At 54.6% G+C, this 15984-nt stretch overlaps 1 protein-coding gene across 1 annotated transcript in view; it reads right to left on the bottom strand.

The window, feature by feature from the left end:
• Nucleotides 1–11610: 11610 nt before the first annotated feature.
• Nucleotides 11611–15984, bottom strand: part of CDH4 (cadherin 4) — a 484021-nt gene continuing 479647 nt past the window's right edge. Inside the window, exon 16 of the mRNA XM_055433932.2 lies at nt 11611–15633. Within this exon, the coding sequence (XP_055289907.2) occupies nt 15427–15633 (207 nt within the window). The 3' untranslated portion in view covers nt 11611–15426. The remainder of the gene's footprint in view (nt 15634–15984) is intronic.

The following is a 15984-nucleotide window of genomic DNA, read 5'->3' as shown; positions in this document are numbered from 1 at the left end:
TAGAGGATGAGATGGTTGGATGGCATCATGGACTCAATGGACATGAGGTTGAGCAAACTCCGGGAGATAGTGACGGACAGGGAAGCCTGGCATGCTGTAGTCAATGGGTTGCAAAGAGTCGGACGTGAATGAGCAACTGAACATTGATAAGTTCTTGGCCCTGAGATAAACTGAATAGTTCAGTCAGTGAAGGGCGGCAGTACTAGCGTTTCTGCAGGTGCAGCCTTGGTTCCAGCTTACCTGCATGTCTGATTGGGTCTGTCGTCCTGCCCAGGGCCTCACCCAGGTGCAGACTGACGCTACCTACCTAGGAATGACCCCTGAGAGAAGTGTGGCCGGCAGCTCAGAGGCACACATGTGTCTGTGTTTCTGCCTCCTGTGAGCACTGGGTGCTGCTCAGTGACTCAGCATAATCGTTATCAGTTGTCTCAAGTCCAACTCAGATTCTTGTATGGGCTTGGGTTAGACAGCTGTTGGGCTGGGCCAGGACCATGACCAGGATGTCTGTTCTGACCATGTGCATCCCCCAGGGAACTACAGTGGCAGCCGGGCAGAAAGGCAGAGGAGAGAAAGGCATGAGGTTTGGAGATGAAGAAGGTGAAGGCAGGACTTTAGGCGACACAGTCACGGGCACAGAAATCCCCAAAGAATCTACAGACACATTGAAACTGAGCTGTGTATTTGGTAAGATGTTAGCCTACAAGGTCAGTATCCAGAATAAAACGTAATTCCCATATACCAGGATCAGAAAGGTAGAAAGTGCAAAAGAGAGCATTACCAGCACCACTGAAAACATTGGGGTGCCTTGGAATATATGCAGTTAAAGGTCTTTACATTGAAATTAGATGAAAGAGGACCTAAAGGGAGAAATACACTGAGTCCTTGGAGGGGACCCAGTATTGTGAAGACAGCGGTTCTGTCCAGACTGATTCAGTGCCATCCCAGTCAGAACCCAGCAGTTCTCACAGAAACTGAAGTCTGATTGCAGAAGCTGCAGAGGATAGAAGAGCCAAGACAGTTTGGAACAAAATTGGAGAATTTCCACCCCTGGATTTCATGACTTTCTGTAGAGAGAAAATAATCAGGACAGCACAGTATTGGTGTAAAGACAGATAGGATCCATGAACTAAATAGAGTCGGGAAATACATCCATATGTTATGGTCACCAGGTTTTTGCTGGTGTGAGCCAGATCCCTGATGGGGGATGTGCACCTTGACTCTACCCTCACACCACACGTGTCGCTTAGAGATGGATCACAGGCCTGAAAATGGGGCTAACACCACAAAGCTTCTGGAGGAAGATGTCACAGATCATTGTGACCTGGGAGTGGGCAGGGATTTCTAAGGGCACAGAAGGCACAAACTGTAGAGAAAAGATTGGAAAATTGGAATACAGATCTGCTCATCAAAAGGTGCTCTTGTGACAGAGAGAGGCCAGGCCAGGGACTTCCAGAAAACATTTGTGGTGTGTACTCCTGACAGAGGACTCGTGTCTAGAATACATTAATAGGAGAATTCCACAACTGAGCAGTCAAAAGACAACTCAGTAAGAAATGTGCGAGACCCTTGGACAGGTGCTTCATAGAAGACATGACAAGTGGGCCAATACATGAATGGAAAGGTGTTCACCATTACTGGTCATCTGAGAGGAGCAAGTGAAAACCACAGCAGGTTGTCACCAGGTGCCCACATTGGCTCAAACTATAAAGATCGATGGTATCACATTGTGGGTGCCCTGGGCAGATGGAACTTCATATGTGCTGTCATTGTGTGACATGGCGGGACCACCTGTGGAACTGTGTCACTTTCTAATATAAACATACTCCATCAAGGTGAACACGTACAAACCGGAGGTTATTTATTCAGTGAAGTAAATAACTGCTTGCGTGTGTTCAGTCATATCTGAATCTTTGTGACCCATGGACTGTATGTAGCCTGCCAGGCTCCTCAGTCCATGGATTGCTCCAGGCAAAAATACTGAAGTTGGTTGCCATTTCCTACTCCAGGGGATCTTCCCAACCCAGGGATTAAACCCATATCTACTGCACTGGCAGGTGAATTATTTACCACTGCACCCCCTGGGAAGCCCTCAATGCAGTACTACCCAGGAGTAAAAGGAATGAACTACAGTAAGTGCCCTACGTACAAATCTTCAAGTTGTGAACTTTCAAAGATGCTAATGTGTGTTCCGTCAATGTCAGATGTGAGTGAAATTGCAACTTACCCTCCGTCTCCTATCGTTGACGATCTTTTGGCTCCACCATCTCCCACTTCCTTTTCTTCCTCCAGTTAGTAACTCTCCCCGTTTGCTCACTCGATGTCAGCCTCTATATGCCAGCTGTAGTAGTACTTTCAAGGTGCTGTCCTGTAAGATTAAAAATGTTTTATTTTTTGTGTTTGTTTTTTATGTGTTCTTTGTGTGAAAAATGTTGTAAACTTATTACAGTGCAGTACTATGTAGCCGATTGTGTTAGTTGGGTACCTAGGCTAATTTGAACAAATTGGGTTTATGAATGTGCTCTCGGAATGGGACTCATTCATAAGTAGGGTACTTACTATACGGATGTGGTCAGTAACCTGGGGCATTAGCTCAGGTGAATAGAGGCTGGTGTTGGGGCTGAGGTGAGGAGCAGTCAGCAGAGGGAAGGCCAGGGAGGCCCACGGTGTCTGGGAATGATGCCCAGGGCAGGGGCATGGCACAATTTATGTGGCTGCAGAGTCACCAGTGCCACGTGAGGGTTCAGGCCAGCACACGGTTAATCATCAGGCTGGGGGCAAGGAGCACCAGAGAGTGGTGAGTAGCTGCCCTGCCCCCAGGGATGCCCTGCAGGTGGGATGCTGCTGAGTAGGGGGTGACGATGGAGAGAGAGGATGAGTTGGGGGTTGAGCTGTGTATATAACCTTGGGAGCAGACTGTGTGGGAAGAGGGGCAGGAAGCTGAAGGAGGGCCTTTTAAAGATGGGAGACGACCCCTGAGGGACTGCTGGTGCTGGCAGCAGTGGTTTCAGTCAGTGGTGGTGGGATGGCTCATGCTAAGGAAAAGAGAGAGGGTGTGAGGAGGGGGCAGATGGGGCATGTAGGGAGGGGGAGCAGAGGAGGTGGGAGGAGGGGAAGGGGTGCAGGGGGAGGGCTGTGGGCAGTCCACAGAACGGAGCTCTACATGTGTGAGGGCTGGTAGGAAGTCAGCTCTCGCTGCTGTTTCTGGAGAGCATGGCTGAAACCAAGGCCAATACAGAGGCAAAGAGTGATGTTCTTGGAGCACCTAGATCCAGCCATGCCTGAAGGCCCAGCAGTGAGCCTTTTTCGGAGGTGCTCGGGCAAGGTGGTGGCAAGAATTTCACTTATCAATTCAACCAGGCCTGCAGAAGCAGCCAGGTCCTGAGAACCAGCTCCCAAGAGGTTAGGGAAGGACCTAAGACTGCCCCCTCACCCCGCCTCCCCACCGCCCCAATGTTGCAGACCCCACCCTGGAGGGAACCTAAGTGTTCCTCACTCCCACCCTCATACTCCCTCCCCTCCTCCCCTTCCCAGGGCAAACTCATAGGGGAAGCCAGATGCAGTCCCCAAGTCTAGCTGGGCCAATGTCACCCCGCCCCCTGAGAGGAGGGGAGGGCCTGCCCCTTGGGAGGGAGTCCTCTGCCAACTGTGGGTGAGAGCATGCAGTGATTTCTGGAAGAGATGGGCCTGGGGAAGAAGGGAGTCATGCAGGGAGGGAGGTGGGGGAGCGCCAGCGCCAGACCCAAGCCCCTCATTTGGGCACCTGCAGAAGGGGTGGGGTACTCAGGCCTCCCCCCACCTCATCTGCCCTCACTGGGTTCCTGGCAAGGTTGGTCTTGGGCCCCTGCTTCCGCAAGCACAGAGTTGGGGCTCGCGTCCCCTCCTCTGGTTGCAGCCTTTTCACCCTCAGTTTGTTCATCTCTACAGTAGAGACAGTAGTAACACCCCCACCCCCACCCCCAGGGTGGCTGAGAAGTTAACCAAGGCAGGCGTGAAGCCCACCTGTTCAGAGTGCGGTTTCCATCTTCACTTCCCTGGGGAGGGGCGGAAACCTGGCTGGCGCCCTGGGTTTAGAGCCCAGAGGGCCCATTACTAAGCTGATTGCCGGAGGGGCAGCTGTGTGCCCGCCCCCCAGGTCTGTGGGAGTGGAGGACCTCTCCATGCACCCAGAACACTCTAGTGAAGCTACCAAAATGTTACTAAAAAGCATGGATATGCAGCTGTGTGCAGTGAAAACAATGGTCAAGTGTGAGAAAGAAATGGAAAGTTTTTGTGCCAATCTGCGGATTATAACCTAGGAGGCAGCTTCTCAAAGGGCTCTGAGGATGTCTCAAGGAGACGGGGGGAGGGGCAGCATAAGTGATCTTTTAAAAATCATTTATTTGGGTTGCTCTGAGTTTTTGTTGATGCCTGTGGGCTGGACTTCTCTTTAGGGTGGCTTCTCATCTTGGAGCACGGGCTTTAGTAGTTGCGGCTCCATGGCTTTAGAGCATAGGCTCAGTATTTGTGGCCCATGGGCTTAGTTGCTCTGTGGCATGCAGTCTTCCCAGACCAGGGATCGAACCTGTGTCCCTTGCATTGGCAGGCAGAGTCTTATCCCCTGTACTACCAGGGAAGTCTGTGTATGTGACTTTGATCGTGGGGTGCAGGGAGCCAAGCACACAGCTTGGTGGGAGGTAACTGTTATCTTTGAGTAGGTCTCTAGGTAATGATTTTAGTGCTTTTCTCAGTATGGGAAGAGGCAAGAAACTGGATTCCTAAGATTCTCTCCTAAAAATATCTGACTACCTGCAGGCTAGTCCTGCCAGTTTCCCCAGAGCACAAAGCGCCTTGCCCTGGTCTTTGCCATGAATTCCTGTTGGGCTTTGCTGCAGGTTAGCAACTGTGGTGGCTGCTAACTTGATTCTTGTGGGACTGGGTGGTGGTCAAGGGTCTTTGTGAACAGTCCCTTCCCTTTCGGCCTGAATTTCTACGCAGAGTTGGGAGGCATTTCATGACCAGTTTGTCCCCCTGTGCTCATTCTCTGGTCAGGTGAGGATTTTGTTGGCACTCTATGTGCTGTTACTGGACCAGGCCCTGTTAACAGTAGTCAAGCCTTTGGGCCACCTTCTTACAGTCTGTCATAGTCTAGAATACAGTTCTCTCTTGTTGCTTCCTCAGGCCATGTCTAGAGTTACACGATTACAGTTGTTGGTCTTATACACTGTGTATCTGGTCAGTAGTTTCAAGTTGCCTTTGTTGTTTTCAATCTTAAAGGAACTCAACCCTGAATATTCACTGGAAGGACTGATGCTGAAGCTGAAACTCCAGTACTTTAGCCACCTGATGCGAGCAACTGGCTCATTGGAAAAGACCCTGATGCTGGGAAAGATTGAGGGCAGGAGAAGCGGGGCACAGAGGATGAGGTGGTTGGATGGCATCACCGACTCAATGGACATGCGTTTGAGCAAATTTCAGGAGATAGTGAAGGCCGTGGAAGCCAGGTGTGCTGTATAGTGTATGGGTGTGCCAAAAGTCAGACACAGCTGAGCAACTGAGCGACAACAGTCACATGTTTGTTAACGCAGGAACCAGGGATCTTGTCAGACAGGCAGCGTATGGTGGCACAGCTAGAGATGTTGGCGAGGTCCTCAGTACGCATTTAGGGCTTCCCTGATAGCTCAGTTGGTAAATTATCCACCTGCAGTGCAGGAGACCCTGGTTCAGTTCCTTGATCGGGAAGATCTGCTGGAGAAGGGATGGGCTACCCACTCCAGTATTCTTGGGCTTCCCTTGTAGCCCAGCTGGTAAAGAATCCACCTGCAGTGCGGGAGACCTGGGTTCGATCCCTGGGTTGGGAAGATCCCCTGGAGAAGGGAAAGGCTACCCACTTCAGTATTATGACCTAGACAATTCCATGGACGTATAGCCCATGAGGTTGGAAAGAGTTGGACATGACTGAGCGACTTTCAGTACGTGTTTGAGCTGCAGACTTCCCTGAAGTGCAGTCCAGGTGTCTCCCTAGGTCATCTGGTTAGTCTCTTCTCTGCCAATCCTTATCTTTAAGGGAAATGACGTAGGGGTCTTGTCTGTAATGCACACCAAAGATGTCTGCACACACAAGATGAGTGGTGGGTCATCTGGGTGCCTTCCAGGACTGAGAAAGGACTGAGAAAGTGTGATCTTCTAGGGAGTTACATGGCTAGTGCCAGAAGAAGCAAAATTGATCTTTATGGTTGAGCAGATATTTCTGCTGATGGAGAGATCTGATTATTTCATAATGCACCCTAGAGGGGAAGGAGGAGGTCAAAGAGCAGAGAAAAAAATTTAACTTTTTCTTGCTTGCCTTACAGTATGAATTTTTATTTCATCACCACCACCACCAGACAAAAAATATGAAGAAGCAGCCCTGGAACCTTACAAAGGTCCTTCCCACGGGCCTCCTCCTGGGTTCCCATGTGAGAAGTCCTAGGGCCCAAGCTGAGCAGGCAGAAAGCAGACACATGCACTGAGATGTGTCTTCAGGCCCGAAGTGGCCTGGCCCATCTCTATTCACCACTTTGTAGTTGATCACCACCCGGGGGCACCAGGGACCCCCTTCCTGCTAACAGGATGAGGCAGGGCAGGGGCTGGCACCCACCGTCCTGCAAAGGGCATGTGAAAGACCTGCTGGATTGCTCCAGGCATAGTCACTGGCCCTTCACGTCCAGCATCCTCTCCTGGCTTCCTCCATACCTGTAGCCTGGTCCCCAACCCAGAGAGAAGTCCTGTAACTTCCCAAGAGAGGCTGAGAATCCAGGTTTTCTTTCTGCAGAGTCGGAGAGGTGGGGTGCTGGTGACTAGCTGGCCCCGCCTGGCCGCAGGCCCAGCTGATTAGAGCGCAACTATGCCTCCTCCTCAGCTGCTCTTGACTGCCAGTCTCTAAGTTTCCATGGCAACCATTCCAGAAAAGGAAGGAAAAGTCCAGGCTGCCAGCATAGACCCACTCCTGGCTCCAGGGGCTGAGTGCTCACCTCCCACCCCCTGCCTGGCCACTGGGGCCAGCATGCTTCTTTAAGTTTCTTACCCCCTCCGTAAGTCACCCCCAGAGTCTTCTACAGTGTTCAGTGGTGGGTGGAGATCTCAGTCAATAGGGCGAGGGTGCAGTGCACACCAGCTGCCTGTTGGTTGGTGGAGGGAAACGGTGCCTGTTTGGTGAATAAACACATGTGCACACTCTGCTTGCTTGTTGACCGTAGTACTCATCCCTGGGGGCCTGCCCTGCAGTGTGGGTCCCCTGGGTGCCTGCCTGCTCCTGGGCACTCTGAAGTGCTCCTGGGCACTTAGCCTTTATCTCCTCTCAGTTCATCTTCATTTTCCCAGCCACCCACTGGGCAGGTGGTGTTGGCCCAGAGACCTTTAGGGAACTTGTCCAAGGTCAGAAGCTCCAGGAGGAGCCAAACTGGACTCTGCCCAGGCTCTGGCTACACATTTGCTGCTGCCCTAGAGAGGCGGTGGGGCCTGGTTAGCGAGTCTCGTCAGCTGAGGTGCCAGCTTCTCTGGGCCAGACCACGCTGGCTGCTAAGGCCACGATCACTGCCCTGCTAAGATATAGAGACAGGTAGGGGGAAAACTCGAGGTAAAACCCATAAACATTCTATAGTGAAGTTGTTGAATCCCATAAGGAAGCAGACAGTGAGAACTGAAGGACTGTCTTGTAGGGGGAACTCTGCACATAGAGGAGTCTGAGGGTTGAGGACCACGAAAGCCTCCCAGGCGTGCAAGGCGGCGGGCTGCTCACGTGGAGCCCTGGCTGCTGGGCCCTCTCCCCACTGCCTGGCCCAGCAGGGGAGGGCCAGGAGAAGCGGTGTCCCCGTGGCAGGAGCTCAGCAGGGCCAGACCGCTCCTCTCTCTGTCACAGTTTTTGCCTTTGAGGTAAGTTCCCAAGCAGATGATTTATTCCCAAACAGGCAGAAGTTCCCATGGGCAATTCCTGAGGCCACACGGGGCAGGGCCAGGCAGCTGAAAGTCAGCACCGCGGACAGCGTCCTTCAGCAGCATGTGAGTCAGGACAGCTGTGTGTGTGTGATGGGGCGGGGTGGGGACAGGGTTGGTGGGCATTATTTGGGGAGGGGGGTGATGGAGCATGTGGGTTGGGAGGCAGGGTGGAGGGAGTGGACATGACAGGCTGTGGGCAATGACCCTGACACCCGGCCATCCCCTCCCCCTTTAGTGAGTATCCAGGGCCTCCTGCTTCCTCAGGGTCAACCTTGAGGACCCTTATTTGGCCTGATGCTGTCCAGGTGAGTCAGTGTTTAGGAGGACTCCAGGCTGCAGAGTGTCCCCCACTCTGATCCAACCCCTGAGGACCTGGTTCAGGATGAGCTTACTGCCACCCAGGCCTCCGGGGAACTGCTGGCCAGGGTAGCAGGTGCAGGGAGTGTAGGTTGGTCTTCAGGCCCTCTCATTCCAGGGTGGGCCTCCCTGGGAACCTCTGGGCCTCGGCCTCACCTCCAAAGGGGGCTGATTGAACTACTTACCCACCCTTGCTCAGGGGCCCTTCTGTCTTTGATGGGGCTGCTTCAGGCTGCTGTATGGAGGGTCAAGAGAGAACTCTGCTTGTGCCCATGCACTACCCCTCTTCCCTAGACTGAGGTGCTTCTGGGCTGTGCTTGAGAGGCCTGCCCTGGGCGCCGTGGGGGTAGGTCCAGTGAGCTGGCAGCACCCTACTCTTGTGGACGGGCCTGCTGGGGCAGATCTGTGGCAACTGAACCGTCTTTCACCTCCCTCACCCGGCTCTGGGCTGTTGGGATGGGGGCAGCTCCCGGGGGCATGTCCCTAAGCAGATGGGGGAGGACTATGCGTTGGGGGAGAGGGCACTTGGGGGTTGAGAGAGGATGGGAGAGCAGGAAGGGATAGCCAGGAGAGCCTAGGAGAGCTGAGAGTGCTCCGGGCTCTTGTGAGATAGTACCCAGCCTGTGTTTATCAGTTAAAATTGGGTTCAGGGTAAAAGTTTATTTTTTTTCTTAAGTGAAAATGTTACCGAACTCAGGTCTGGCTGCTCACTGCTTAAAAATCAATACTGGAGTGGCAGAGCATGGGGGTGCCTGATTTGAGGTTAGTGACAATATAGATTTCTAAAGTGACAAGGCGAAAGGGCTTTCTTGCAAAGAGCTGCTTACAAATCCCCACTTGTCAGAAAATTATTCCATTTCTGTGGGATCAAGGGTGAAGTCCATCTTGTGTAACTTCTGTATGTTGACATAGTGAAAGTGAAAGTTTCTCAGTCATGTCCCACTTTTTGTGACCCCATGGACTATACCGTCCATGGAATTCTCCAGGCCAGAATACTGGAGTGGGTAGCCTTTCCCTTCTCCAGGGGATCTTTTCAACCCAGATCTCCTGCATTGCTTGCGGATTCTTTACCAGCTGAGCGATCAGGGAAGCCCTGCATGTTGACAGAGGGCGCCGTATTCTCACAGTGGAAGTTGTGTGTAGCATATCTTTGCTGACAGTTTTAGTCGTGCTTCAGCATGGAGTCTAAGACTATGTAGTATTCATTAGCTGCTGGAGCCACTCCTTCGTGACTCTGAGAGGCCTGGGAGACAAAGCTTTTCTACAGAGAGAGACGGGGTGTGGAGGGGCCTTTGCGTGTGTGTGTGTGGGGAGAAGGAGGGGCACCGGGTTCTGCTGGATTCCAAAAGCAGCTCCCGGGGGTGCAGTTGCCCACCAGTCTGTCCATCTGTAGGGCCCACCAGCATCAACCTGGGGGTTCTCACTTAGTCCTGAGTCTCCGCTGTGTCCCTTATCACCCCCTCCTGGGACATGTGACTGCTTCCTCTCATGGTGTCCACTTTCCACTGTGCCCTGCTCACCCCCTGTCCGTACCACTTGACCTTTCCCTGAGCTCCAGACCATGCTGCTGCCGGCCCAGGGCATCCAGCCATGTGGCCAGATCTGAGTTCGGGTCCTCCCCATGCCTGGGCCAAGCTGGAACAGGGCCTTCACAAGGGTCAGTCCACCGCCTGCCCCCCACACCCTGCCCTCACCCACACAGCCGTCTCCTCTTCTCTTGGCCCTGTTCTATGTCACTCTCCAAGCCTTGGCTCCTCCTCTGCTCAAGCTCCTCTCCTGTCAAGGAAGCTTTCTTGTGGGAGGGCATTGGATTTGTGGTGGGGGGCTGCCATTTGGCTGGGGCATATGGAGGGCTAACTGTATCACTGCCTCCCGTGGCCTCCTGTGTGCATCCCCCAGCACGTCGGTCCCAGAGTCTGCCCCTTCCCCCAACTGCTGGCTGAACCCGGCCTCCTTGGTAGAGCAGATGAGGCCCAGGGGTTTGCCAGTGCTCACCTGTGAACTGACTGCTCTGACTGCCCTCCTGGGCCTGTGTCCACATGTAGGCGAGGGTAGTGACCTCTCTCTGGCAAAATGACCCAAGGGTAGGCCCTGGGGTCAGAGAAGGGGCTGCCTGGCTTCCAAGAGGCCCCAGGCTGGCCTTTGTGGTTATTTGAGCCAGGCCTCTGCTTTGGGGAGAGCCAGGCCTCTGCCTCCAACCCCTTCTTTCCCAGGCAAGAATACTGGAGTGGGTTGCCATTTCCTCCTTCAGGGGATTTTCCCCACCCAGGGATCAAACCCATGTATAACCCTCATCTCCTGCTCGGGTCTCTTGCCTTGCAGACAGATTCTTTATCTGCTGAGTAAAGAATCTGCTGAGCCACTTGAGGAGCTGGGAGGGGTGACTCTTAAGCAGAATGACCCCCACGCCCCGGGCCTTGCCCCGGGGGTCTGATTACAAGGAGTTTGTGCCCCACCCCTCTTTGACTGCCTATCCCAGGCCCACAGCAGTTGCCTAATTGAGATTGTCATTAGAGGAAAGTGCTAATTGTGCCTGTGATTGTCAGCTGCACCTGTGATTAGCTGTGATTTGAGCCCCAGAAAGGCCTGGTGGGGGTGGTTGGGGCTCCCTCTATGGGTCTGACTATATCACTTAGTACTGGCTGAGCTGGGTACCCCTCAGCCTTTCCGAGCTGCTTCCCTGAAGCTGGCAGAGCCCCAGCAATGTCCCTGGGGGTCCCCTGTGTGGCTCTGTGACCAGCAAAGTGTTAGCCAGTGCAGCTCAGACTCAGGCCAGTAGTCAAGGTCAGGCTGTGCTGTAAGAACATCTGAGGATTAGACCCAATTGCCTTGGGGTTTCTGGCTGGCATGGGGCTGGGGCTGCAGTTTAGGCCGGAATGAAGAGCCCCTGCGGTGGGGAGAAGGTTGGGGGTGCACAGAGAATCAGAGGGGCAGGAGAATGCTAAACCTGACCCAGGCCTTTCCTGCTGTTATGAAGGTATGTCTGCCAAGGAAGGAGGTGGGATGCACCTTGTTTAACAGTTTGTTAGCTTGGTTTATACCTTCTAGGAATGTTACCATATTTAGATGCATGGCACTTGGGTCTTGTTTGTCCACATCCCTGGGCCTCACCCATGTGAGGAGCCTGGTTCTGTTAAGGGCTGTGCTCAGAGTCCAGGATGGAGCCCGAGACACAGTGGGTGCTGAGATGTTTGCCGAGTGGGCAAGGCCCATTCTTGACACCAAAGCCCCTGTGTTCATCCATCTGCCATTCACAGGGACGCTCAAAGAAAAACAAACCAGGGTGAGGCCGACTGCGTAAAAGGGGGGCTTTATTTACTCCCCTGCAGCAGCATCCGCTCCCGCACACAACGACCCTGCGGAGCCGCTGCTCAGTGTGGAACCAAGACTGCCTGGCACTAAAAACACATTGAAAACATCAACGCTCTTCCCTTTTTTTCCTTTTTTTTTTTTTGGTACAAAATGATACAAACAACAATACAAAATAGTTGTGCTGTCGACGATTACAAAAAAAGTTGGAACGTTTGTCTAACTGCGCGATGCTCAGAGTTGCAGTGAGAATACGTCATACTCCAGTATCTTTCCCCAGAACAACCACAGTCATGCGGGCTGCTACACATGTTGTCCATTGTCAGAAAGAAACATGCAAAAAAAAAAAAAAATCAGAATGGGAAAAGGAGAGAGAAAGGAAAAGCGAAACGCGTTCCAATTATACACAGAGGTGGTCCCCCCACGGATCCCGGCATTGCGGGGCCTGTCGTATGTACACCATGTGGCCGGGGACTGTCTCACAGGGCACTCTTCGTAGGGGAGACTGTGTTTGCTGTTTTGGTGTTCCTTTCAGCCTTGACAAAACCCAAGACTCCCCTCCCTGACATTTCCCCTCAGAGAGAACAGAGTTGTCTCGAAGGCCCAGGTGGGTCAGGGGTGCTCACAGTAGGGAAGCCTGATGGCTGGCTGGTACCCTGACACTGGCGGTGGGAGGCCTGGCTCACGAGAAGGGGAAGGCCGGCTGGGCCGTGGGGAAGGGCTGCTGAGGCCTGACAGGCATGGGGCCCCGGGCTGGGGATGTCTGCTGCTCGAGGCTGGGGTGTCCTTGCAGGTGAGTCCTGATCACAAGAACAAAAATCTCTGCGGGCACAGGACTTGCCCGAGCACCTCTCCAGCACTGAGTCCAGGCCTCCTCTGGCCGCACCCCCTGGTCTGGACCCGTCGCATCTACAAGCTACGTGAGAAACGTTTGACACTGACTGTGTAGCTAATGCTAACCGTTGGTTGGGACAGAGTTCCTGGATGCTTCTGGGAGGGGGTGGGGGTCTCCAGGGGCTGTCTGGGGCCGAAGTGAGGAGGGGTTGCTCTCCTGCTGCCTGGGAGCATGGGTGGGGCCTGTGTAACATAGATTGCTGGGTGAGGGCCTGGCAGTGATGAGAGGAGGGGGCGAGGAGCTGCAGGGAGGCTGGGGGGCTGGTGTTCAGGACAACAAGCTGTGGGCCGGGACTGGCACCCCATCCCTGGGGTGAGCCCAGGACCCTGGGGACCCAAGGAGGCTTCAGGAGTCCAGTGGGGAGAGCCTACAGCTGTCTGGGTCCCCCACCCCATATTCAGAACTTTGACTATAAAAACAAACGCGAGATTCTAGCTCAACTGCTGCTGCTGCTGCTGCTGCTAAGTCACTTCAGTCGTGTCCGACTCTGTGTGACCCCATAGACGGAAGCCCACCAGGCTCCCCCGTCCCTGGGATTCTCCAGGCAAGAACACTGGAGCGGGCTCCCATTTCCTTCTCCAGTGTGTGAAAGTGAAAAGTGAAAGTGAAGTCGCTCAGTCGTGTCCGACCCTTAGCGACCCCACGGACTGCAGCCTACCAGGCTCCTCCATCCATAGGATTTTCTAGGCAAGAGTACTGCTCAATTAGCAGTCCTCAAATGGCCACGCCCTCAGGTGCTGGGACAGTCCTCATTGGCTGTCTGACCCGACCGATTTGCATAGCAGGAAGAGGGTATCGCCCCACCTGGCAGGCTACCCACCCAGGTCTCTGAGATGTGCTGTCTGCCTGGGGGCATTAGCACATGACCCAAGTGGCTGCTGCCTCCATCTACCTGTCCCTTCGTCCCTCCCTGGGCCATTGTGGACGGGGTCAGGATGGACTTGCCTCCCTCAGGCCACAAGCTGAGTCGCCTCCCCAGCTCAGCTCAGCCCTGGGAGAGTGGATGGAGTTAGCGAGGAGTTTGGTTTGGGGAAGACCCTGACGTCCAGTGGGGACACACCCACGCAGATCACACACACACACACGTGTACACTCAAGTTCATCTTCGAGGCTGAAGCTGTTTAGAAAAGAGGATGACCATGGCATTGGGGGCAGGCCATGGGTGGGGGTGTGGATCAAAGACCTTCTCCATGGAGAACATGGAGAGTATGTGCACCCCTGCCCCAGGTCCTCTAGAGGCCTGACCCCAGAACAGGCCCAAGGTGGGGCTCCAGGGCAGGCCCAACGCCAAGTCCTGCTGGGGAGCCGAGTGCAGGTGAGGATTCCCTTGGAGGGGCCTCTCCAGCCAGCCCAGGTGCCTTCACACCAGACAGGCTATCCCTGGGTGATGCTTGGGGGAGAAGCTGCTCCAGGGCATTTTCTCACCCATTCCTCTCTAGCTGCCCACCCCCTGCAACCCTGGCAAACACAGCAGGGGCTCTGGTGGGTCCTTGGGATGCAGCGCCTCTTTCTGTCCTGTGGAACTGAGCCTGGAGTCTGCCCATCAAGAGGGCACGTCCAGGTCTGAGAGCTTGAGCAGCTAGCTTGCCCAGCAGCTGCTGGGTGCTGACGCGGGTCCAAAGGAAAGGAGGCTGTTCCCGGCAGGCGTGGCCCAGATACATGTGTGGGATGGACGGCGTGGACGATGGGACTGTCCCGGCATTGCAGCAGACCTCTGCCATCGTCGTCAGCTCCCAGGCTCCAGAGACCGGTCCAGAGGGGTGGGGCTGGGGCAGACCCCAGAGTCTCCCGCTGGCTGTGCTGGTTTCTGGACCCCAAGTGAGCATCAGCTCTCCCTGTGGTCGGTGCAGCCCTGCCAGTGACCAGAGACATCCAGAGTCTTCGGGGGCTGGACTGGTGAGTGTTGGGGGCTTTTGACTTGGGGTCCCTTGGGAGTCTCAGAGAGGGTGGAGGGCTCATGCCATTGGTTGGTGAGATGCTGGCTGGTTTTGGTTGTGGTTTCTTGGGACACTGTACTCTCTTGGACCAAAGATGTGGGTACCTGGGTGGCTTTCAGGGTCACAGTTGGCCCTGGGGGAGGCCTAATGATTGACTGGGGGGCCCTGGGTATGGCCAAGGGCAGCCATGGGGAACATCAGGGATGGCCCCAGCTGTTTCCAGCTTCTGGGAGTTGGGCAAAAGTCAGAGTGCACAGTGGGTCTTGGGTCCACGGGCTTGGCCCGCACCCAGGGGACTCGCTGCTGCAGAAGCTGAAGGTGGGTCTTCGTGCTGACCTGGGGATCCCATAGGGTAGGAGACCCTGACTGTGGACAGCAAAGCATGAGGACTCAGAGGGGCTGATGGGATTTGGACCCGTTGTTGTTCTTTGTCAATTTTGTCAAGTGAGTCACCCATTTGTTTTCTTGATAAAAGATTAAAAAAAAAAAAGGGGACACATTCTTCCCAATTCCTTAATTGGTGCCTTCAGAGCTGGGACTCGCCAGGGCTGGGGGCGCTCAGGACCGGGTTGGGGGGGTCTGTCTGCTTGCTTTTAGTCGCTCCTGAGTTTGAGGGAATCTGATACATGTACCAAAAGGCACTTTCATTTTTTTTTAAAACAGTGCTTCTGTCCTAAGAAATTCAAGTTAAGACAGAGTGCCTCTTGCTCTCCTCAGTGCTGAGTCAGCCGCGGGTCAGCTGTTCATGCCAGACAGCTGGGGCGGGGGCAGGGCGGGGACCCCCACCACTGAGTGACATGGCCTTGGGGGTCGGAAGGCCTGTTGCCTCCTCCAGTCCTGCTCCTCCTGTCCATCCGTCCGTCCATCCTTGCGTCCGGCGGGGAGGCCTGTTAATCCTCACCGCCCCCATACATGTCCGCCAGCTTCCCGTCTGTCCGTCTGTCCGTCCGTCCTTGCGACTGGCGGGGAGGCCCGTTAATCCTCCTCACCGCCCCCGTACATGTCCGCCAGCTTCTTGAATCTGGGCCCCCAGTCATTCAGGTAGTCGTAGTCCTGGTCTCCGGAGCTGGAGGAGTCCAGGGAGCTGACGGAGCCTGCTGTGGAGCCGCTGCCCTCGTAGTCAAACACCAGCAGCGAGTCGTACGGGGGCGCCGTGGGGTCGTTGTCGGCTGCGCGCAGTCCCTGGGGCCAGAGAAACGGGGTTAGAGTGCAGGCAGGGGCTGGGGAAGTGGGGTGGGGCCGTGTGTGCAGCAGGTGCTCAGTAAGTGCTCCCGGGTGTCCATGAAAGGCGTCTCAGGGCTCAGAGAAGAGCAAGGTTTACAGACTGGCCTGGCAGGGGAGGCGGGGTGTGCGGAGGCAGCCACGCACTGGCTTTGCCATCCCCTTTCCCACAAAGGAAGATGTGGCAGAGGTGGGGTGCGCCCTTGATGCCCGTGGACTTGTCAGGTGGGTACCTTATCAAGACTGGGGGGGACGAGCAAAGGCAGGGACCCTGTTGGCTGGAACTTCAGATCCCAGATGTCAGGAGGGGGA

This window comes from Moschus berezovskii, chromosome 15, assembly GCF_049115385.1.
Source record: "Moschus berezovskii isolate FMDL1 chromosome 15, NW_MosBer_1.0, whole genome shotgun sequence".
Classification (NCBI taxonomy): Eukaryota; Metazoa; Chordata; class Mammalia; order Artiodactyla; family Moschidae; genus Moschus; species Moschus berezovskii.
This window is presented reverse-complemented; position numbering and strand designations above follow the sequence as displayed.